This window comes from Oncorhynchus keta, chromosome 19, assembly GCF_023373465.1.
Source record: "Oncorhynchus keta strain PuntledgeMale-10-30-2019 chromosome 19, Oket_V2, whole genome shotgun sequence".
NCBI classification, from domain to species: Eukaryota; Metazoa; Chordata; class Actinopteri; order Salmoniformes; family Salmonidae; genus Oncorhynchus; species Oncorhynchus keta.
In genome coordinates this window covers 49010172-49034960 of record NC_068439.1, presented here as the reverse complement: position 1 = coordinate 49034960, position 24789 = coordinate 49010172, and the positions used below count along the sequence as shown (strand labels likewise).

The window sequence follows — 24789 nt, the reverse complement described above, 5'->3', positions numbered from 1 at the left end:
TGTTTCGAAGAAGGAAATATACTGAGATGTTAGGCTTGGTCCCAGGATAATATATTTTATTAAATGCAGACTGAACAAACAAACAAACCATTCAAAAGTTTGAAGAAAACGGCAATGCACACTTTAAATATATATAGAGAAATCTGTGACAAATAAGCAAAGCATCTGTTTTATCTTTGATATTATCTAATAGAAACTAAACGGTCTCCATGCTGATTCTTTTGTACCTGAATTTTTTTATTTAACCTTTATTTACGTTGATGTTATCACAGCAGAATTTGTGGCAAGTCTCTTAGATTTGTTTTTTTTTTGTTCTCCCATCTCTTTAATGTTTTCTTAAACAAGGTTAGCACACTGAGCTCGTAGTTTAGCATCCCTGTCGGCCTGTCCACTATCTATTTGCTCCTGTTTTCATGCATCTTCTCAGCAATTTTCTGTAGCTCCATGTCCATAGCTGCTAGGTTTTGCAGCTCCTTCTCCTGAAAACACACACACACACACACCGTGTTATTATTGCTTCATTTACATCGCTTCATTTAGGCTACTATTCTAGGTAGAAAGAACACTGATAAAATTGTGAAACCTCAAAAACTACATTTATTGTGTGCATTGATCCCTTCTGGAACAGGACAAGCCCTTCAGTAAAAAAATAAACATTTTAAAAGGCCATATTTCACACCATGTAACCACAGCTCCTGAAATCGGACTCTTAATTAGATACTACTTTCCCTGGATCTTAATACGGTCAATGGTGTAGATATTCCCACTGCAGTGTAGTCTGAAAACTGTCAGGATGAAAAAGAATAGCCAACAGGCATCCATTCTCTCCCCTCCCCCATTGTATTCCATCGCTCCATCGCAGGCGGTAAAATGGCCCGGGCCGCACCACTATCAGCTCTAATAGGGGTGGTTTGGTACGGTGGGTCGTGAGGGCGCCCTTAGGAGAGGGGATGTACTGCAATTACGGAGGTTTTGGTGCAATCGCTGCTGCAGCAATAAAAACCGCGGGAGATAGAGGAAAAAGAGATGCGCTTTTCTCTGCAGCTAGAAGCACAGTCTCAAAGCCTGTGATTGAATTGCTTGCAGATGGCTTCCACAGTGCAGAGGACCATTTCTTTCAGGGACACACATCTCTTATTTAGCCTACTCCTGATTCTTTTGAAGCCTATGGGTGCCAAACAACAAGGAGTTGCAGAGGAATATATTAATAACATTAAGCTGCTTAGTGAGCCACAACCACTATGTAGGAGGACATGCTCTGAGTCAAAGGGGGGCTTTCTCTTCATGTGTTTGTACCTACACTCATTCACACACAGGCTTTTCCCTTCTAGAATATCAAGGCTCATTTTGAGATGTGAAGCCTCAACCTGAGCCAGGTCTCCTAGAGATAAGCTTATGGTTTCTGTTATCCAGCAGAGAGGGCAGACTCTTCTCACAGCAGACTACAGAGGGCAACATCCAATATTGGGCATTCATAATTTTCATGGCTTGCCATGTGTTTTCTCACTTCAATATAAACTGGATTTTGGTGTCTGTGTATAACAGCATAAAACATCCAAAACCTGATCATTCATTTCAGTTATCTTTCAGATCTTATCTAAGAAGTTCAATATGATGCTTTTGATAAAGCCTAGTAATTCCCCATAACGATGAATGTTCTGTGTCATGTCATGTTACGTAAAGGTATTGTGTGACGATATTACCTCCTCTGGGGTTAGAGGTATGCTCTTCTGCCTCTCTTCCGCTGGCTCTGATTGGCTGGCCAGTTGGTGCCTCTTCAGCAGCTTTGCCAGTTCCTCCATCTTAGCCAATCAAATCACATCAAATCAAACTTTATTGCAGTAAAATATCTCTGTACGATAAACAAGCAAAATAGAAACAGTGGAAGGAAATACAAGAAACGAGTGTCTAGAAACACTACGAATTAAATCAACACAATCATACAAACTAAAAAAAGATTCAAATCTTTAACCGAAGGCCAGTCTAACAAGATATCTATGTTATCATAGGTAGTACATAGAAACCTTATGTGATGGTGTAAGTGGCTCTATGCCTCTCTTCCACCAGGCAGGGTGGTAGTATCCTCTGTACGCCCAGGGAGAACGTTTCTCATATATCTCCCCCAGGAGACGACTCTCCACCTCACTCCTCTTCTCCGCCAGGTACCTGTCACACAAACACCAGCAGAACATACACTCAGGGTCCATTCCCAGACACAGATTAAGCCTAGTTCTGGACTAAAAAGCATGTCTTTGGCTGTGTCTAATATGACGAGAGCCACATAGACATAGTGGCATTTGAGACATAAGCTACGTTTCCATCCAATTGAAGACAGGTTTTCATGTGAGTATTCTAAAATCTGCATAAAAACAATATGCTCACTTTCCCACTAGAGAATGTCCATCAAATTGACTTGCTGCAGATACAAGGCTGTGGGTGATGATATAGTTCACGTCAAAAATATTTTTGCAAGTAAATTATTGATTGCATTTTCAACTCCATTGATGGTTTTCTCACAAAATGTTTGCATTATATAGCAAGTGTGCCAACTCTGGTAGTGGCAAATGCACTCTAGCCCAGGGTTTCCTAAACTGGGTTTCACCACCCTGTAAAGTTATTTCTTCTGCATGCTTTCTGGACGAGTGGTGTTGGGAGGATCACACAACATGTGATTTCAATTTTACTTCGAAATGATGATTGTATCAATATTTGCACATGAATGAATGCGTTCCCATCTACATTTCTCGCATAATACATTTTGTAGTTGCACGTGCTGTCTTTTTGTAAAATTTTTACGGGTGAAGATTTCTACCAGGCCGCCCTCAGACCGGCAACAGGCGGGGGGGCATTTAGTTTTTATTTATTTAAATACTGTAAAATCACCAGGAATTCAGCAACAACAACAAAAATTGTTCCCATCTTTTCCCTCCAATTAAAAAAACGCACATGCGATCGTGTCTCAATGTCATCAAGGTATGATATCTGAGTCCAGTTGACTACCCCTCATACACTCCTGAAAAAGAGTTTCTGTAAGACAAACATATGAATAGACAGATAAATACATCAGAGCCTCTTGCCTCTCTCTCTCCTCCTCGGCATCTCCGTACCTCTTCTCCTCCTGTTCGTCAGAATCACTCCTTCGTTCCTCTTCTTCCTCCGCCGAGGAATCCCCACTGCGTTGGTGACGCTTGTTGTGATGGTACCTGTTTGTTGGTTTCCAGATTCTCTTCTCTCTATCCTCCTCTTCTTCGGACTCATCTGATCTCTTTTCCTCTGATTCCTCCTCTGATGAGTCAGCACCTCGTTTGTGGTGTTTCTTGTGGTGATATCTGTGTGGGGGTTTCCACATTCTTTTCTCTCTTTCCTCTTCCTCCTCTCTCTTTTCCTTCTCATCTTTCAGATCCCAGGACTCCTGACTGCACTTTTCACTTTTGTCATCTCGTATGTGTAATTTCTTTGGGGTGTACCGATAGGTAGGCCTATATCTCTTCTCCTTCTCATCACCCAGCCTCCAGGATTCCTGACTACGTTCTTCGTCTGGCTCTTCTCTCTTTTCCTCAGACACTTCTTTATGATGATACCTGTGCGTTGGTTTCCAAATCCTCTTCTCCTTCTCATCGTTGAGGTCCCATGACTCCTGGCTGCGCTCTTCGTCCTCCGGTGTCTCTCTCTTCTCCTCCACAGACTTCAGGCGGGCCTCGATGTCCTTCACATCAGCCCCTGGAACCTCAAGCTCAGGTTCATGACCTTTGACCTCCTCTTTATGGGTCAGCACCTCCTCATCACTTTTCTTCTCCAGAAGAGCAGCATGTTGGGCACCTGTAGAGGAGGTGGAGGGAGAAGGGACATTCAAAGGGCATTCAATATCCACACTATCTACTACTCTGTCATTGTCTCATGTTGTCCAATTCAAGCCCCGCTCCGCAAGTTCCCCGTCAATCAAAACATAGTCCCTTCGAGAGCTTGGAACTATAAGGTTTTATCTGCATTTTTGTTCAAATTTAGCTATTGACATAGCCTTGTTCTGTTCAATGTTCTCTACCTCTAAATACACCAATTCATGTTGTTAAGTTCAAAATCATACCATATAAAAATTGCTGACATTATTCAAACCAATAAGGGTTCGGAACTTTGAAGACATTTATCTCAGAATCATCTTTTTTTTTACAGATTGAACCTTATAGTCCCAAACTCTCACTTTGATTAGTAAATTTTGGTGACCATTGCAAAATGGCACTCAACAGTGTATGGAGAAAGCTCAGCGTCTGTCTCCCATAGTGTCATATTTATATTCAGCTAAGTATAATTTCCATAAATACAGAAGCCAATCTAGGTTGCTCTATTCATATCTCCTCAGCTGGTTGCCATGTTGCAGCTCTATATTTCTGGTCTCTGTGGTAGCAGAAGCCCCACCGAGTCCCTATGACCTACAGTAAGAACTCTGTATAACATTACTGTCTGCATCAGCAACAAACGGTGCCACCCTCCAGAAGGAACCGTTCTTTCACCATCTCCAAGTCAATAGTCTGAAGTATTGCTTCCTCTGCTCCTCTCCTTTCCTTCATTTCCCTTACGGAAAAAAGATTGCAGTCAGAGTACAGTATAACTGCAGTTCATTTCTGCAGTTGCTGCGTACAAAATGCCACAGTCGATTGCAGTTACTGCACGTTGTTTACGGCAGTTTTAAAACTGCAACAAACCAAATTGGAAGGGATTTCCATTGACATTGCAAAGCGAGACAGACGAAAGGGATTCCTTGGTAGCGTCACGCATCAGGGTAGACAAACAAGGTTCATTAACCCCAGTCTTGTAAACAAGCACTGACAATTGCTTTCACAACTGGGGAAGCCACACTGTACACTACTGAAACGTGCCTTAGATTCGTCTCTACAATAAAAGAGCAATTTCCTCCTACAGTACTGGTTAAGATTTTTTTCCCCATGATGATGCTATGTTCTTCTATGTACTGCTTTTGAAATACAACAACTGATGATGTAAAGACTACTTGCCTGCTTTGAGAATGTCTTTGCATTCCTGATCCAGAGGGTGAGAGTCAGGTTTGGTCAGTGCCTTGGACAGGACCTCAACCAAGCACCGTGTTACCTTAAACACAGTAACAAGCAACCTGTCACGATTCTCTCATTAAAGCATAGATTGTCATTTCCATTGTATAAAAATACAATGTTATCCAGAGACTAAAAACATGTTTCGTACCACATCTTCTCTCTGTCGTTCTTTTCCAACGGGAAGTAATAGATTTTCTGTAGAGTCGTAAGAAGATCGGTCAGAATGTGGGTCTGTGTTGAAAACAACTTACTTCTCCTAAACAATCGGGTAAGAGGTTCCATTTTGTTTTGCAAAATGAACGTGTGATATACACTGAGTATACTAAACATTAAGAACACCTGCTCTTTTCATGACAGTCTGACCAGGTGAATCCAGGTGAAAGCTGAAATCACTTATTGATGTCACTTCATTGTAGATGAAGTACAATCATTGTAGATGAAGGGGAGGAGACAGGTTAGAGATGGATTTTTAAGCCTTGAGACAATTGAGACATGGATTGTGTATATGTGCCATTCAGAGGGTGAATTGGCAAGATGAACGATTTAAGTGCGAACAGAGTATGGTAGTAGGCGCCAAGCGCACTGGTTTGTGTCGAGAACTGCAGCCCTGCTGGGTTTTTCACATTCAACAGTTTCCCGTGTGACTCAAAAATGGTCTACCACCCAAAGGACATCCAGCCAACTTGACACAACTGTGGGAAGCATTAGAGTCAACATGGGCCAGCATTCCTGTGGAACACTTTCGACACCTTTTAGAGTTCATGCTCATACGAATTTAGTATTTTCTGAGTGCAAAAAGAAGGGGGGTGAAGGTGTTCCTAATGTTTGGTATACTTAGTGTAGATGAGAAATTATAACAACTTCACTCAAGATAAACTGTCAAGTAGAGAAAATCCGCCATACAAGGCAACAAAAAAAAGGCATGTAACACACGCTCACGCAGAGGCACTCTCCATGGTGCTGGAACACAGCTACTATACTACATGGCAGAGGCACTCTCCATGGTGCTGGAACACAGCTACTATACTACATGCACCATTGAAAACAAACCAAATTCACCCATAGCTTACCTGCGAAGAACGACGCAACCAAAGCAAAAACAAGCACAAGTTTCATCATGGAAGAATTAGATTATCTCCCCGTAGAAATGACATTAAAAAAGAGCTGATAACTTGAAGCAAAAACTCTAAAGACAGCACTGCCGAGCCAGCTACCCCAGCTCCCGTTCTCCCTCTGTGCGTATTGGAACGGTTGTGTGGGTTCTTCTGCGGTATGCTTCTTGTCTGAGAAGTAGGGGGAGGCACACCATATATCAGGTCTGGACTGGAAGAGGCGTAGGAGGGATGTAGAGGACACCTGCGTCATTATTAGATCAGATGAATATCACAAATGAATATCACATGAGACTATAGCCTACAGCAAGATGTCAACAGTCTTTTGTACACATTTGTTTGGGGAACGCAACAACCGGCACCAGAGTTCCAAGCTGTGTCAGTGTGTTTACATCAGACTAGTTGTCAGTAACAGAGAAATGGGTGCAAAACAAGAAGTTTCATTTCGATAGATCAAAGTTCAGTTCAGGGATGAAAGAAACGATGTCATCTCTCCAGAACCCTTCATCTAATTTATATTTCTCCTTTGAGTCCCCCAGTTACAGCTGTTTTCGTCAGTCTCTGAGAACAGTTATGCAACACTTTTATGATCTCTCTTTGGCTCGGGGAATGTTAAATTATTTTAACATAGCCATCGCAGCCCCACCCCTCCCCCCACCACTCTGTGTGTGTGTGTGTGTGTGTGTGTGTGTGTGTGTGTGTGTGTGTGTGTGTGTGTGTGTGTGTGTGTGTGTGTGTGTGTGTGTGTGTGTGTGTGTGTGTGTGTGTGTGTGTGTGTGTGTGTGTGTGTGTGTTTGTGTGTGGAGGCTGGAGCTAAATCAAATATATGTACTGTATATAGCCAACCATCTGTGAATAATGGACAGCTGTAGGCTGTCAGAACATGCCATTTAAGAAAACAAAGGGAAATTCCATAAGAGACAATAGTACAGTACAGATTCGGATTCTGAGCTGTCTGGCAGGAGATCGAGTGGGGGTTTGTAGTGACACTGTGTTGCTGGATATCTGATGACCATCTCTTGTTTTTCGATAGCTGAAGCCTCCTTTTCAAAACATACTAAATGTCCTGCCATGTCTGAATCTATAAGGCACATGTGGTACTGTGCTTGCCTTGTAACCTGTCTGTTTCGCCTTAGTCACTACGTTGGCCTACATTTTTAAATGAAACTGAGAAATATAGCATGTCAGTTTTAATATCTTTAGGGGATATCTGGATAGATAGAGAGAGAGAGAGAGAGAGAGAGAGAGAGAGAGAGAGAGAGAGAGAGAGAGAGAGAGAGAGAGAGAGAGAGAGAGAGAGAGAGAGAGAGAGAGAGAGAAAGAGAGAGAGAGAGAGAGAGAGAGAGAGAGAGAGAGAGAGAGAGAGAGAGAGAGAGAGAGAGTGAGAGAGAGAGAGAGAGAGAGAGAGAGAGAGAGAGAGAGAGAGAGGGAGAGAGAGAGAGAGAGAGAGGGGGGAGAGAGAGGGGGGAGAGAGGAGAGAGAGAGAGAGAGGGTGGGGGGTGAAATAGAGAAAAAAGATGATGTATTGTATACGAGTGTGAATGAAGCCTATTGCTAAACCTCTGGAGTTTCCCACAAGGGAATCGTAAAAGCTCAGATTCTATGAATTTTAAAGTATTCTCCCCAAAGGCTGTGTGTGCGTGTGTGTGCATGTGTACGTACATCCTTCCGTGTGTGTGTGTGCATGTGCTCCCAGTACTCAAGCCCTCATTACTATTTAATAGAATCATAAAGAGTGGAGGCTGTGGAGGGGGATTGGGACAGGATCCCCAAAGCATTCAGACAGGTACTGTGAGCAAGCTTCTAAACCGTCACTGTGTACGGTAACCAACGTTGTCCTTTCATCCCAGTCAGGCATTGACATGCAGGAACAAAAAGCAACAGGCTGGAGCTTTGATCGTTGTGCTGACGACTCCCCGACTCAAGAGGGATCGAGAGACTTTAATGATGGACCAGGCAGCGGCAACAATGGAGGCGCCTGCGTAGTGATGTTGTCTGGTGTCAAAAGGGGTCAAAAGTTTGTTGATTTGGGAGATCTCAGATTTAATGAGCCATTCGCAGTTTCACTCTACCGGCCATATGTACTTAGACTTGCATGGCTTAATCTTTGAGACAAGCATACAGTGGGGCAAAAAAGTATTTAGTCAGCCACCAATTGTGCAAGTTCTCCCACTTAAAAAGATGAGAGAGGCCTGTAATTTTCATCATAGGTACACTTCAACTATGACAGACAGAATGAGAAAAAAAATCCAGAAAATCACATTGTAGGATTTTTAATTAATTTATTTGCAAAGTATGGTGGAAAATAAGTATTTGGTCACCTACAAACAAGCAAGATTTCTGGCTCTCACAGACCTGTAACTTCTTCTTTAAGAGGTTCCTCTGTCCTCCACTCGTTACCTGTATTAATGGCACCTGTTTGAACTTGTTATCAGTATAAAAGACACCTGTCCACAACCTCAAACAGTCACACTCCAAACTCCACTATGGCCAAGACCAAAGAGCTGTCAAAGGACACCAGAAACAAAATTGTAGACCTGCACCAGGCTGGGAAGACTGAATCTGCAATAGGTAAGCAGCTTGGTTTGAAGAAATCAACTGTGGGAACAATTATTAGGAAATGGAAGACATACAAGACGACTGATAATCTCCCTCGATCTGGGGCTCCACGCAAAATCTCACCCCGTGGGGTCAAAATGATCACAAGAACGGAGAGCAAAAATCCCAGAACCACACGGGGGGACCTAGTGAATGACCTACAGAGAGCTGGGACCAAAGTAACAAAGCCTACCATCAGTAACACACTTTGCCGCCAGGGACTCAAATCCTGCAGTGCCAGATGTGCCCCCAGGCCCATCTGAGGTTTGCTAGAGAGCATTTGGATGATCCAGAAGAAGATTGGGAGAATGTCATATGGTCAGATGAAACCAAAATATAACTTTTTGGTAAAAACTCAACTCGTTGTGTTTGGAGGACAAAGAATGCTGAGTTGCATCCAAAGAACACCATACCTACTGTGAAGCATGGGGGTGGAAACATCATGCTTTGGGGCTGTTTTTCTGCAAAGGGACCAGGACGACTGATCCGTGTAAAGGAAAAAATGGGGCCATGTATCGTGAGATTTTGAGTGAAAACCTCCTTCCATCAGCAAGGGCATTGAAGATGAAACGTGGCTGGGTCTTTCAGCATGACAATGATCCCAAACACACCGCCCGGGCAATGAAGGAGTGGCTTCGTAAGAAGCATTTCAAGGTCCTGGAGTTGTCTAGCCAGTCTCCAGATCTCAACCCCATGGAAAATCTTTGGAGGGAGTTGAAAGTCCGTGTTGCCCAGCAACAGCCCCAAAACATCACTGCCCTAGAGGAGATCTGCATGGAGGAATGGGCCAAAATACCAGCAACAGTGTGTGAAAACCTTGTGAAGACTTACAGAAAACGTTTGACCTCTGTCATTGCCAACAAAGGGTATATAACAAAGTATTGAGATAAACTTTTGTTATTGACCAAATACTTATTTTCCACCATAATTCGCAAATAAATTCATTAAAAATCCTACAATGTGATTTTCTGGATTTTTTCTTCTCATTTTGTCTGTCATAGTTGAAGTGTACCTATGATGAAAATTACAGGCCTCTCTCATCTTTTTAAGTGGGAGAACTTGCACAATTGGTGGCTGACTAAATGCTTTTTTGCCCCACTGCATGCTACTGACAGGATCAACCAGGTAGCCACTCACAACATAGAGGTTGTACCTGGGCACACTAAGCGAAGAACGCACTTGAAGTTGTAATGGAAATTAAATATTCTCTCCATCTCAATCTGGGGTTGTTTTTGTTGCCTCTTGGCTTCTCATTGTGATAATAAGTCATGTCTGCCTTTCGGCTCCCTCGGAAAACATACAGCTACTGTACAAGCACATCTCCTTTTCCCTGGAAGTAACCATAGAGGCACCACATTGTGTGCCTGCAAGGGGGTGAAACTTTGATTAGTACTCCGATCTAATGATTACGTAGAGAACCTACCATGAATCCCTCTTTAAAACTAGGATCTCTTCTCAGATACAGTTGAATTGACAGTTGCTAGAGAGCGATGTGGGGGAGGAGACAGAGTAGGGACGAGACACATTGGAAGTAGGGTCATTATGTGCAGGTGTGACTTCAAAGCTCTCTGATAACTTATACATTCAGAAAACAGACGATTGGATCCGGCTGCTTTGTCTCTGTGTCGTCGTCGTGCTCACCGCTATTGTCTCTCCACTCTCACAGATGACTACAATCCCCATGCTTATAGAATCACCATTGTAATTTAGGATGTCTTATCAATACAGTCCACGTAAGGACCTGTCTGTGTGCTACCAATGGGCAGTGGCCATCAGCAGGGACCAACACAGCCTACAGATACCCCAGGGAGAAGCTTCAGAAGAGAACCATTGTAAGGCAGTTAGATAATGCTCAATAAATATGTAGATTAGACTATCCAATGCCCGATTACAATATGTTCTCTTGACTACTAGCGGGCGCATCCATCTCATCTCAGTGTCATTCAGTTCTCCTGGTGAGAATTTAGCATTACTCTCGTTCCCATTTCATATATTACGGACAGACAGAGTTGAATAACTCATAGAAGTGAGACTGCAGAAACCTGGTTCCATTTTGCATTTGAATCACATGCTCTCTTTCCCTGAGTAGTATAACTATCGGAAAAGTATATGTATCGGTGACACACAGTCCTATAGGCCTGTGTGAACCAGAAAAGTGAGAAGTGGGCATGGTGAGTGAATATGCTTCATCACTCAATGACAGGGGTGATTTACTGCACAGCAGCTTAGTCAGAAAGCCCGGGTCTTGGCAAAAATCACGAGTGCCAACTGAAGAAACTCATCTTCTTTAGGGAGATGAGGATGCAGGAGAGGAAATACCAGAATATTAAATTAAAAGAACAAGAGGTAAGAGTTCCCTGCAATTGTAATGGCTGTCGTGGGTTGAAGAAGGTGAAGCGTGGTACGTGTTCATCTTTTATTAGGAATTGAACACTGAATGGAAAAACAACAAAAGAGAATGAACGAAACAGTCCTGTCTGGTACAGAATACGAAAACAGAAAACAACTACCCACAAATCATAGTGGGAAAACAGGCTGCCTAAGTATGGTTCTCAATCAGAGACAACGATAAACAGCTGCCTCTGATTGGGAACCATACCAGGCCAAACACAGAAATACAAAAACATAGAACAACACATAGAATGCCCACCCCAACTCACGCCCTGACCAAACTAAAATAGAGACATAAAAAAGGATCTAAGGTCAGGACGTGACAGCAATCCTGAAAGTGCTGTCTTGTGAATAACAAATAGAAAATATTAAAAAGGTAAAATAATGTAGGAAATACACAGTAGATACAATACATAATATCAGATTTGGTTGCATTCTCTTAATAATATATATATATATATATATATATATATATATATATATATATATATATATATATATATATATATATATATATTTGTCATGCCCTGGCCATAGAGAGGTTTTTATTCTCTATTTTGGTTAGGCCAGGGTGTGACTAGGGTGGGCATTCTAGTTTCTTTATTTCTATATTTTCTATTTCTTTGTGTTTGGCCGGGTGTGGTTCCCAATCAGAGGCAGCTGTCTATCGTTGTCTCTGATTGGGAATCTTACTTAGGCAGCCTTTTTTCCCCTCTTTCATTTGTGGGTAGTTATTTTCTGTTTAGTGTCTGCACATGACAGAACTGTTCGCGGTTTCAATTAGCTACTTTGTTTGAGTGTTTTTGATATTAAATAAAATCATGAACACTTACCATGCTGTGTTTTGGTCCACTCTTCTGACGACGAGCATGACAATATTAGCTAACACAGCGTGGCATTGGAACCCAAGAGTGATGGTTGCTGATAATGGGCCTCTGTACTCCTATGTAGATATTCCATTGAAAATCAGCCGTTTCCAGCTACAATAGTCATTTACAACATTAACAATGTCTACACTGAATTTCTGATCAATTTGATGTTATTTTAATGGACAAATAAAAAATGTTTCTAAGGGACGTTTCTAAGACATTTCTAAGGGACCCCAAACTTTTGAACACTAGTGTATCTGTGGCTTCACCTCTTCAAGACATATTGTACTGTATACTGTAACTTACTGTAATTACAGAGACATATAATTTTCCTAAGGCAGCATTATTATTATTATGCTGGCCCTATATGGCTGTACTCAAACAGCAGAGAATCAGAATAGAGTCTCTGTTGTAGTAAAAACATTGGGGGAGGGGGGTGGAATAGCATACAGTAGTGCCTTTAATACAACATAATTTAGCATAAGAGTTCATTCATTCATTCACCCAGTCCATATAGACATTCACCCTGTGCATTGAGCATATGTGGTATGAAAGCCTAATAAACATGAATTGGGACTGTGTGCAGCTGTGCTGCATTAACGCAATATACTGTAGCAGCCTTATAAACACAATTCTGGCTGCTGCAAGAACACCATCTGGCCATCCATATCCACAGTCAATTTAAATGTCCCCTGATTGGTTTATCAACAACAGCAGATTCCCTGTGCTTTCACTATGCCACATGTTCACAGTAAAGACGCAGAGAAACTTTGTTCCCATCTGGTACTTTAGTGGGTCGTCGGAAAAGGAATGCCTCTCTTTCTGAAAACGAGTTAAATATCTGAGTCCTACCATAAATTTGGGAAGGCCCAAACGTGTCTTCTGCATTTAACCCAACCCCTCTGAATCATAGAGGTGCGGAGGGGGGGCGCCTTAATCGACATCCAAAGCAGTTGTCGTTGGGGGTTAACTGACTTGCTCAAGGGCAGAGAGGCCGATTTTTCCACCTTGGGGATTCAAACCAGCAATCTTTCAATTACTGGCCTAGCGCCCTTAACCGCTAGGCTACCTCCTTTGTTTACCAGAAGCCCGAGCTGGTAGTAAAAAATGACCCCAGACTCTCCTCATAATATTGTTATCTGCAGCACTAATTGCTCATAAAGAAATGGTACCGTAGCGCTATCCATACACATGAGAACAACAGTACGTGCTTCATTTACATTTTGGCCCAGAGCAGGTTTCTCTATGTGACCATGGGGGAATATCTCAGTTCACATTGCCTTACATAAAGAGAGCCATATGGAAATATTTGTTGTTTTCGTCAAATACAAGACAGCAGTTTGGGCTGCTTGCACGTAAGACTGTTGATCCTAGATCGGAATTGATCTTGCGTTGATCCCGGATTGTCATTTGATACTGTTGACAGTTCTCAGATTATGCTGCGATTAGATATAAAAACACATTCACCAAAACCAATACATTGGAACTGGTGACTGATTGATATTGGCGCTGTCATTCGCCCTTCTCTTTTCGAGGAACATTAACGATGACAGATGCTTTTTTAATCTGGCCATACCACTGGCAGCGACCTTTCAGCACATTGGGTTAAATTGAATGATTCTTGTTTTTCTTTTCTCTGTGGCTGTTGGCGAGGCGAGGAGATGGCAGCAGACCTCTGTTTATGGCCTGGAGAGGGTGATGGAAAGTGAGTGAGGGGAGAGAGAGAGAAGAAGAAGAGAGTTTGTGTGTGTGTGTGTGTGTGTGTGTGTGTGTGTGTGTGTGTGTGTGTGTGTGTGTGTGTGTGTGTGTGTGTGTGTGTGTGTGTGTGTGTGTGTGTGTGTGTGTGTGTGTGTGTGTGTGTGTGTGTGTGTGTGTGTGTGTGTGTGTGTGTGGGTGAGTGAGTGTGAGTGTGAGAGAGAGAGAGAGAGAGAGAGAGAGAGAGAGAGAGAGAGAGAGAGAGAGAGAGAGAGGAAAGGGAGAGAGAGAGAGAGGGAGAGAGAGAGAGAGAGAGAGAGAGAGAGGGAGGGAAGAAGGGAGAGAGAGAGAGGGAGAGAGGGAGGGAGGGAAGTTAATTATATTGTTTCTCCCCCTAGGTTGTAGATATTCATGCGGATGGAGGTAGAGACTGCGGATGAAGGTAGAGACTGCAAATGGAGGTAGAGACTGCAAATGGAGGTAGAGACTGCGGATGGAGGTAGAGGCAGCACACAACCAAACCTTTTTGACCTGAACAATTAGGACATGATGATGTAAAACCTGACCTTAGATCAGCCGTTTTGTGCATCTTCATTATATGTTGCCAATAATAGGCCATTTGATTATTAGGCCAAAGCCAACTGTAACAACTATTCACCCATCTGTCTTAGTAATAGACTTGGTTACTGTTCCACAACAACTGAGAGATTGACACTAACCACTGGAGTCAGGTCGTTTTTTTCCCTCCTCACTAAACTTTTGGACAGATTGAAGTTACATTTACATTACATTTAAGTCATTTAGCAGACGCTCTTATGACTTACAAATTGGTGCATTCACCTTATGACATCCAGTGGAACAGCCACTTTACAATAGTGCATCTAAATCTTTTAAGGGGGGTGAGAAGGATTACTTTATCCTATCCTAGGTATTCCTTAAAGAGGTGGGGTTTCAGGTGTCTCCGGAAGGTGGTGATTGACTCCGCTGTCCTGGCGTCGTGAGGGAGTTTGTTCCACCATTGGGGGCCAGAGCAGCGAACAGTTTTGACTGGGCTGAGCGGGAACTGTACTTCCTCAGTGGTAGGGAGGCGAGCAGGCCAGAGGTGGATGAACGCAGTGCCCTTGTTTGGGTGTAGGGCCTGATCAGAGCCTGGAGGTACTGAGGTGCCGTTCCCCTCACAGCTCCTAGGCAAGCACCATGGTCTTGTAGCGGATGCGAGCTTCAACTGGAAGCCAGTGGAGAGAGCGGAGGAGCGGGGTGACATGAGAGAATGGGAAGGTTGAACACCAGACGGGCTAATAGGCGTTCTGGATGAGTTGTAGGGGTTTAATGGCACAGGCAGGGAGCTCAGCCAACAGCGAGTTGCAGTAATCCAGACGGGAGATGACAAGTGCCTGGATTAGGACCTGCGCCGCTTCCTGTGTGAGGCAGGGTCGTACTTGCGGATGTTGTAGAGCATGAACCTACAGGAACGGGCCACCGCCTTGATGTTAGTTGAGAACGACAGGGTGTTGTCCAGGATCACGCCAAGGTTCTTAGCGCTCTGGGAGGAGGACACAATGGAGTTGTCAACCGTGATGGCGAGATCATGGAACGGGCAGTTTCCCCGGGAGGAAGAGCAGCTCCGTCTTCGAGGTTCAGCTGAGGTGGTGATCCGTCATCCACACTGATATGTCTGCCAGACATGCATAGATGCGATTGCCACCTGGTCATTTGTTTTCCAGCTAGTGCTCTGCTGCAGGACTTCAGGCAGGATACATGCTGGATGAAGATGGATCTCTGAGGAAAATAGCTAGTTTACCCTGGGGGCAAGTCCATCAATATCCGCTCACCTGTCTGAGAGAAGCTCTCACGAGCCCCTCGTCTGCTACTGCTTCAACGTCTTTGTTGCTTTTTGGCTGTCACACCAGTGTTACACTAGTGTGCACACTTTATGTTATACGAGGGAAGTTGTGTTTCCATGGCTAGGGCTGACAGTGAGGACCTGTGAAGAGCAGAATCAACAACCTCTGCATCATCAAAGCAGTTGCTTTGTGAGGTGTTAAAGTTCACAGTTAGCCGTTGTTATGTAAATGCCCCAGGTGAGCTGGTCCTCCGGAGCCGTGGCACAGTGAGACACGGTTGCCGGTCCGTGTAGATGGAAAGCGAAAAGTCTGAGCCTTTTGGGTAAAACACCGGGGTCAATTCTGTCTTTCAGGAAGCACCAATGTGTGGTCACAGTCAGTGGTGGGGCATAATTATTATTATATATTTTTTTATCCGCTCGGATAAAAAACACTCCAAACCCGACCGCTCGTCCACATGGTCCTAAACACACCGTGCTTATTGTATCACATTTCCTTGACAAAACTGGGGGGGGACAAATGTCCCCCTGTCCACAGTGAAAGTTGCGTCCCTGGTCACAGTTAGCGGTAGAGGAAAGGCAGGGAATCTTTGAAGCTTTGGGTTGATAATAGCCACAGTACCATGGAGGTATGTGTGTGTTTTATGGCACTAGGATTACACCGATACACTGGAACTGTCTCCAGAATTGCCCACTCACAGTAATTACACTGAGTAGACATTACCAACCACCATACGTTTTTGGACATGTAGGAGGATGTCAAATGTGACTTTAAGTGACTTGTTTGGGCCTCTACTGTAGAACTGGAAAGAACAGGGACATTTTGTGTGTGATCAAATGTGTGGTCCAGTGGAACTGCCAGAGGCCCTGGAGGAGATGGGAGATAGGAATCAGTCACACTGTCTGTCTGTCTGTCCGTCTGTCCGTCTGTCCGTCTGTCCGTCTGTCCGTCTGTCCGTCTGTCTGTCTGTCTGTCTGTCTGTCTGTCTGTCTGTCTGTCTGTATGTCTGCCTGTCTGTCTCCGCTCTGCACTGCTTTCAAAGGAAATTGAAGAGGGCTGGCTTATTGAAAAAATCATCCCACTGCACTAACTGATCAAAAGACCTGCTCTGAAGCTACGAAGCAGTGGTCGTATCGGTTCTTATTGGCCTTCTACCTACCGTCACAGGGAGATGTGTGTGTGTGTGTGTGTGTGTGTGTGTGTGTGTGTGTGTGTGTGTGTGTGTGTGTGTGTGTGTGTGTGTGTGTGTGTGTGTGTGTGTGTGTGTGTGTGTGTGTGTGCGTGCGTGTGTGTGTGCGTGCGTGCGTGCGTGCGTGCGTGCGTGCGCGCGTGCGTGTGTGTGTGTGTGTGTGTTTCATCAGATCTTCATTTGTCAAGGTCCGTGGAGAGCACATGCAAGAGAGCCATTTCTGCCAAGTAGACTACTAATGGCCTTCCTCCTTCACACTCTCCTACCTTTCTTCCTCTTTCCATCTTCCTCCTTCCTTCCCTTATTTCTCCACCTCCTCCACTAATTTCTCTCCTGCTCCTCAATATTCTCTCTCATCCTCCCCTTCCTTAACCTCTTTCCTTACCCCTCCTCCTCCCTCTCTTTCATCCTCCCCTCCCTCCCTATCATCTCCTGTCTGTAACCAACTCTGACAGGCAGGTGGGATGTTACATAGTGGAGGTCCCCAGGCAGGCCAGTCAGATCAGCATCAGATCAGACAATCGGTCAGTAGAGACCTGGGTGATATCTTCCCTCTGTAATGTCTGCTCAAATGCCTGCCATTTAGTTTTCCATTAGAGGGTAGCTGCCCAGTGTGTCCCAGCCCAGGCCACTAGATGGGGTTGTGCAGAGATGTCGTGGTGACTGGAGAAGTGTGTAGACTCATTTTTCCCAACATTGCCCAAACGGCCACCCGGCAAAGGAGAAATTCTATGAAAAACAGTGATATACACTCTGAATGACCTACAATGATGAATCCCATATGGGCCTTTCACAGACAGGCCAACCCCAGCTGTACTGTTGGGTCAGTTTTTCCCCCGATTTTCAGTTTTTGCTTTCAAAGTCACACTTAAAAAATATATATATATAGAAAACAACAGCATTAGATGTTCTAAGTCCACTGAAATGCTTAAACCACATTAGGAGACCACGTTTGAGGTCTGGGAAAAAAACGAAGACATTTAGATTTTTGAGTGTAGTTCCCCTTTTTTTCAAGTGTGCAGGCACGAAGCACTGTTGTTTAGTTGGCAGTGTTTCTGTAGCACATGAGATGGAGTTTGAAAAACAAATGGACAGTGGATTGATGCAAATAATCATGACATCATTCTGCCAGTGAGGCATTGGCTACATTGTAGCTAGCTAACATTTCATTCAGAAGGTTTCGGGGAAATGATCAGTGTTTATGATAATGGCGACCGTTGAGGCGAGCCCTGATACAGCGGCCATTAAGAACGTCGGCGCTGCTGAATGAGTCTGGGCTACAAACTACACTAGACAGACCACATTATACAGAATCACTCAACCAAAGAAATCTGGTCACTCACGCCTACAGTACATCGACACAATGTGCATGTCCTCCAGAAATACTTGGAGAGTATACTTTCAACTCTGTCAGTTACCATGATTGTCAATAATGTGTCAGTTCCCTTGGTTATCAATAATGTGTCAGTTACCATGATTGTCAATAGTGTGTCAGTTACCATGATTGTCAATAATGTGTCAGGTACCATGATTGTAAATAGTGTGTCAGTTACCATGATTGTCAATAATGTGTCAGGGACCATGATTGTCAATAATGTGTCAGTTACCATGATTGTCAATAATGTGTCAGTTACCATGATTGTCAATAATGTGTCAGTTGCCATGATTGGCAATAGTGTGTCAGTTACCATGATTGTCAATAATGTGTCAGTTACCATGATTGTCAATAATGTGTCAGTTGCCATGATTGTCAATAATGTGTCAGTTACCATGATTGTCAATAATGTGTCAGTTACCATGATTGTCAATAGTATGTCAGTCAGTTACCATGATTGTCAATAGTATGTCAGTTACCATGATTGTCAATAGTGTGTCAGTTACCATGATTGTCAATAATGTGTCAGTTATCATGAGTGTCAATAGTGTGTCAGTTACCATGATTGTCAATAATGTGTCAGTTATCATGAGTGTCAATAGTGTGTCAGTTACCATGATGGTCAATAATGTGTCAGTTACCATGATTGTCAATAGTGTGTCAGTTACCATGATGGTCAATAATGTGTCAGTTACCATGATGGTCAATAATGTGTCAGTTACCATGATTGTCAATAATGTGTCATTTAACAATGATTGTCATATTACTGTGTGTGTGTACGTGTAAATACAATTACTCATCATCACATCAGTATGAGTAGTGTTTTATTGAGGACTTATCGGAGGACTTGAGCCCAAGGACCGTGCCCCAGGACGACCTGACATGATGACTCCTTGGTGTCCCCAGTCCACCTGACTGTGCTGCTGCTCCAGTTTCAACTGTTCTGCCTTGATTGTCACCATGCTGGTCATTTATGAACATTTGAACATTGTCCATGTTCTGTTATAATCTCCAGCACAGCCAGAAGAGGATTGCCACCCCAATAGCCTGGTTCCTCTCAGGTTTCTACTCCTAGGTTTTGGCCTTTCAGGAGTTTTCTAGCCACCGTGATTCTACATCTGCATTGCTTGCTGTTTGGGGTTTTAGGCTGGGTTTCTCAGCACTTTGAGATATCATGAGTGTGAAGGGCTATATACATGATTTGATTGATTGATTGATTGATTGATTGATTGATTGATTGAGTCAATGCGGCAGCACGTCGTTACCAGGGATGGTCAAGGAACAGTAAAGTTACACATTGCTCTGGGAATAAATATTTATAATGCTGCAGTTTTACTCATCATCTTCAATCTGTGTCATTTAACAGTGATTGCCAGACATCTATGCAGTGTTGTGTAGCAAGACCTCGCTGTGAAGACACGATCCCTCCTCTCTCTCTCTTCTCTCTCCCTGAAGACTTCAGTATATTCTTCACACGTAACAACAAAAAGGAACATTTGCAATTGAAGCAGAAATGCTAATCAACATAATGCCACTGGCATAGCATTCTCTTTGTCATGAAAATGATTCTGCCTCTGTCTCCCCAGGACCGTACCATGACTCATTGCATTGGTGCCCCACTGGACTTCATTATACAGGCAAGAAGGAACACAGTCATGGGGGATACCGCCTGCTCTGCGGCATGTAATACACTTTGTGAACACTCGAGGGAGCTATAGTACCATTACATCTTTACACATGTCTACATTGTAAAATCACACTTGTCTGGTGGACAGTTGAAGTCGGAAGCTTACATACACTTAGGTTGGAGTCATTGAAACTCGTTTTTCAATCACTCCTCAAATGTCTTGTTAGAAGACTATAGTTTTGGCAAGTCGGTTAGGACTTCTACTTTGTGCATGACACAAGTCATTTTTCCAACAATTGTTTACAGACAGATAATTTCACTTATAATTCACATTGCTTCCTGTTTGGGGTTTACATACACTAAGTTGACTGTGCCTTTAAACACTTTGAGAAAATTCAGAAAATTATGTCATGGCTTTAGAAGGGCTCATAGGCTAATTGACATAATTTGAATTGATTGATTGACCTGAGGATGTATTTCAAGGCCACCTTCAAACTCAGTCTCTTTGCATGATATCAGGGAAATCAAAAGAAATCAGCCAAAATAATTGTAGACCTCCACAAGTCTGGTTTATCCTTGCAAGCAATTTCCAAATGCCTGAAGGCAGTTCATCTGTACAAACAATCTATGCAAGTATAAACACCATGGGACCACGCAGTCTCATACCCTCAGGAAGGAGCATTCCCCCAAAAAAAAAAAAAAAAAAAAAGAAAAGATTTAGATGCAAGTGCTGTTCCACTGGATGTCATAAGGTGAAGACATTTGTATCCTCTAAGAGCGTCTGCTAAATGACTTAAATGTAAATGTAAATTCTGTTTCCTGAAGACTTCAGTATATTCTTGAAAAGTGCACAAGAAAAATCAATCCAAGAACAACAGCAAAGGACCTTGTGATGATGCTGAAGGAAACAGGTACAAACATCTAATCCACAGTGGCAGTCATTCTATTTGACATAACCTGAAAGGCCTGTCTCCCAAGGGAAGCCACTGCTCCAAAACCACCATAAAAAAGCCACACTTGGTTTGCCTGCACTGGGGACAAAGATCGTACTTTTGGAGAAATGTCCTCTGGTCTGATGAAGCAAAAATATAACTGTTTGGGGATACGTAGAATGTATGCGGCATGACTGTAATACACTTTGATGAAACTCTGCTAGGGGGCTATATTATTATTATATATTATATTATAACATGTTTACATTGCAAAAGAACACTATGTCTGGTGGACAGTGGGGTGATTTGCTGCAGGAGGGGCTGGTACATACAAAATAGTTGGCATCATGAGGACTGAACATTATGTGGATATATTGAAGCAACATCTCAAGACATCAGTCAAGGAAGATAAAACTTTTGTGCATGAAATGGATCATTTTTCAACAATTGTTTACAGAATGACCCCAAGCATACTTCCAAAGTTGTATAATTCACTGGACAACAAAGTCAATTCCAGTGTGTGAGAAGCCCTGACTTCAATCCCTAGAGTTGACAGAACTGAAAAGTGTTTGGAAAATTCCAGAAAATACATGTCATGGCTGTCAGGAGAATGGGCCAAAATTAGGCTAATTATTGTGGGAAGTTTGTGGAAGGCTACCCAAAATGTTTGACCCAAGTTAAACAATTGAAAGGCAATGCTACCAAATACTAATTGAGTGTATGTAAACTTCTGACCCACTGGGAATGTGATGAAAGAAATAAAAGCTGAAATAAATCATTCTCTCTACTATTATTCTGACATTTCACATTCTTAAAATAAAGTGGTGATCCTAACTGACCGGAGACAGGGAATTTTTTTACTAGGATTAAATGTGAGGAATTGTGAAAAACAGAGTTTTTAAATGTATTCGGCTAAGGTGTATGTAAACTTCCGACTTGAACTATGTATTTGTTCATATCATTGGCTGGGTTCATAGGCTGGGTTTCTGTACAGCACTTTGATATATCAGCTGATGTAAGAAGGGCTATATAAATCCATTTGATTTGATCTGTAAAACGACACATTTATGATGTCATATGACAACACAAACTAATGAATGTGGCTTCAGTAAAATGATGTGGTTGCCAAAGTATACTTAACATGGACATGGTGCTTCAGTGCTGACCCAAGGCCTTTCAAAGGGTTGTAGTCAGGCTTACACTCTGGGACTCCCTAACCTCACACACACAGTCAGTCATGGTTGTGTAAGTAGGAACGTGATCATTTTGTACACATATATGACATTTTCTGTAACTACTACATATGCCCATCTCGTTGATATAAAACGATTAGAGGTACACAAGTTGTTAGAGTTGTTTTAGGTCACTGTAATTACATCTACGCCACCGCTTGCCCTATGCGTAATGGCCATGTATTCCAACAGTTTCCAATGTACATGTTTTTTATACTGTTGCCTAGGTTTTAACATAGACCCATTTGCATGTATATACAGTGCATTCGGAAAGTATTGCAAGCCTTTGAAGAACACTATCCCAACCGTGAAAAATGGGGTGGCAGAACATGTTGTGGGGGTGATTTGCAAAATGACAAAGCAAAAACAGAGGGACTTTTTATGCACTTTTTAACAAAATCAAGATGGCATCATGAGGACGGAACATTATGTGGATATATTGAAGCAACAAGCTTGGCACACCTGTATTTGGGGAGTTTCTCTCATTCTCCTCTGCAGATCCTCTCAAGCTCTGTCAGGTTGGATGGGGAGCATCGCTGCACAGCTATTTTCAGGTCTCTCCGGAGATGTTCGATCAGGTTCAAGTCCGGGCCCTGGCTGGTCCACTCAAGGACATTCAGCGACGTGTCCCGAAGCCACTCCTGTGTTGTCTTGGCTGTGTGCTTAGGGTCGTTGTCCTTGGCTGTGTGCTTAGGTCAACCTTTGCACCAGTCTGAGGTCCTCAGTGCTCTGGTGCAGGTTTTCATCAAGGAGCTCTCTGTACAGTGCTCCAGTTAAATGTGTATATTTTGGCATGTGAGCACTCAGGTCTGTTTGACCTGACAAAGATCAGTTTTACAGGTATTCTTTATTAACCAATCACCTACGTTTTAAAGGATGTGCATATGACCCCAAACTGTTCTATGTTGTGTAAGTGGGAACCCCAGTAGGCCTAGAACACATGATGCCATGGCCACTGTGGTTCGTAGGTTCAGTCTGTCTCTTGGCTAATTCTGTTCAGAAATAGGATCAAGGTTTATGTAACTCTGGAAGGTCATTGTCTGCTGCCATTTTTTGCCCGTCCATGTGTTGCTGTAGGCCATGATCCTTGTTCAACCTCATAAACAGAAAGACCCCTAACGAGGACAGAAACACAGGCAATTGTTGGACGGTTTGCAAGTTTGCTGAACTACGCAGTAGGCACATCCATATCAGTATATTCATATGCGCTATATATACAAAAGTACGTGGAGTCCCCTTCAAATGAGTGAATTCGGCTATTTCAACAACAGCCGTTGCTGACAGGTGCATAAAATCGAGCACACAACCATGCAATCTCCATAGACAAACATTGGCAGTAGAATGGTCTTACTGAAGAACTCAGTGTTTTTCAATGTGGCACCGTCATAGGATGCCAACTTTCCAACAAGTCAGTCCGTCAAATTTCTGCCTTGCTAGAGCTGCCCCGGTCAACTGTAAGTGCTGTTATTGTGAAGTGGAAACATCTCGGAGCACGGCTCAGTGGTGAAGTGGTAGGGGATCGTCGAGTGCTGAAGTGAGAAGCGTGTAAAAATATTCTGTCCTCGGTTGCAACGCTCACTACCAAGTTCCAAACTGCCTCTGGAAGCAACTTCAGCACAAGAACGGTTTGTCGAGAGCTTCATGAAATGGGTTTCCATGGTCGAGCAGTTATTCACAAGCCTAAGATCAACATTTGCAATGCCAAGCATCGGCTGGAATGGTGTAAAGTTCACCAGCATTGGACTGGAGCAGTGGAAATGCGTTCTCTGGAGTGATGAATCATGCTTCACTATTTGGCAGGCCAACGGACGAATCTGGGTTTGCCCGAATGCATAGTGCCAACTGTAAAGTTTGGTGGAGGAGCAATAATGGTATGGGGCTGTTTTTCATGGTTCGGGCTAGGCCCCTTAGTCCCAGTGAAGGGAAATCTTAATGCTACAGCATACAATGACATTCTAGATGATTCTGTGCTTCCAACTTTGTGGCAACAGTTTGGGAAGGCCCTTTCCTGTTTCAGCATGACAATGCCCCGTGCACAAAGCGAGGTCCATGCAGAAATGGTTTGTCGAGATCGGTGTGGATGAACTTGACTGGCCTGCACAGAGCCCTGAACTTATCCCCATCGAACACCATTGGAAGAAATAGGAACGCCGATTACGAGCCAGGCGTAATCACCCAACATCAGTGCCCGATCTCACTAACGCTCTTGTGGTTGAATGGAATTAAGTCTCTGCAGCAATGTACTAACATCAAGTGGAAAGCCTTCCCAGAAGAGTGGAGGCTATTATAGCAGCAAAGGAGGGACCAACTCCATATTAATGCCCATGGTTTTGGAATGAGATGTTCAACGAGCAGGTGTCCACATACTTTTGGTCGTGTACTGTATTTTGACTTTGAACCGTAAATAGCAGTTTTTGTATTCCAGCAATGCAGGAACTGACATGCTAATGCACTACACTAGGCTACGCCAAGACACGTTTCCATAACATCCTTAGGCTATACTCAATTTAGAAAACATGCAGAATGTTTTACTTTAAAAAAGCATCACAGGAACTCATATGGCTAGAACTGGAACGCTATTTTTCTGACATGGCATAGTGCTTTACAGTCATTTACCCACTTACAATCTAAATGGACAAACACAACAACAGGTGGCACAGTACAGGACGTGTTAGATGCTTGTTTTGATGACCCTGTAATAATCCGAGTAAACGGACACTTGATCTTGGCCTAAAGGCTATAGATAGGCTATAGCTGAAGCACCGGATCCATCTCTACTTCAGGCAGAGATAGGCACACTCTCATTAGTAGGACTGTAACTAAATAATTGACTTACTCTTAACTGCCTCATAGCTCTTC

The 24789-nt window shown here is 43.2% G+C and overlaps 1 protein-coding gene across 2 annotated transcripts; it reads right to left on the bottom strand.

Annotated features, from left to right (window-relative positions):
- Positions 1–34: 34 nt before the first annotated feature.
- On the bottom strand, positions 35–6355 carry LOC118397709 (trichohyalin). 2 transcript variants are annotated; one of them, XM_052470706.1, is made up of 7 exons: positions 6137–6355; positions 5215–5261; positions 5010–5103; positions 3078–3819; positions 2025–2166; positions 1704–1802; positions 35–479 (listed from the first exon to the last, which is right to left on the bottom strand). In XM_052470706.1, exons 1-7 carry the CDS (start codon positions 6183–6185, stop codon positions 396–398), a joined length of 1257 nt encoding a protein of 418 aa, XP_052326666.1. In that variant the 5' UTR covers positions 6186–6355; the 3' UTR covers positions 35–395. The 2 variants fall into 2 exon arrangements, with proteins under 2 accessions (XP_052326666.1, XP_052326667.1); XM_052470707.1 differs by having other exon boundaries at positions 3108–3819.
- Between the last annotated feature and the right edge of the window lie 18434 nt (positions 6356–24789).

What these genes read in the sequence shown, in the direction of transcription:
- LOC118397709 (XM_052470706.1), bottom strand. Translation starts at nt 6,185, where the DNA reads ATGATGAAACTTGTGCTTGTTTTTGCTTTGGTTGCGTCGTTCTTCGCA. An exon ending in GGTTGCGTCGTTCTTCGCAG is followed by an intron (nt 5,262 to 6,136) that starts GTAAGCTATGGG and finishes ACGACTCTACAG; the next exon opens with AAAATCTATTACTTCCCGTT. An exon ending in GCCGAGGAGGAGAGAGAGAG is followed by an intron (nt 2,167 to 3,077) that starts GCAAGAGGCTCT and finishes TTTGTGTGACAG; the next exon opens with GTACCTGGCGGAGAAGAGGA.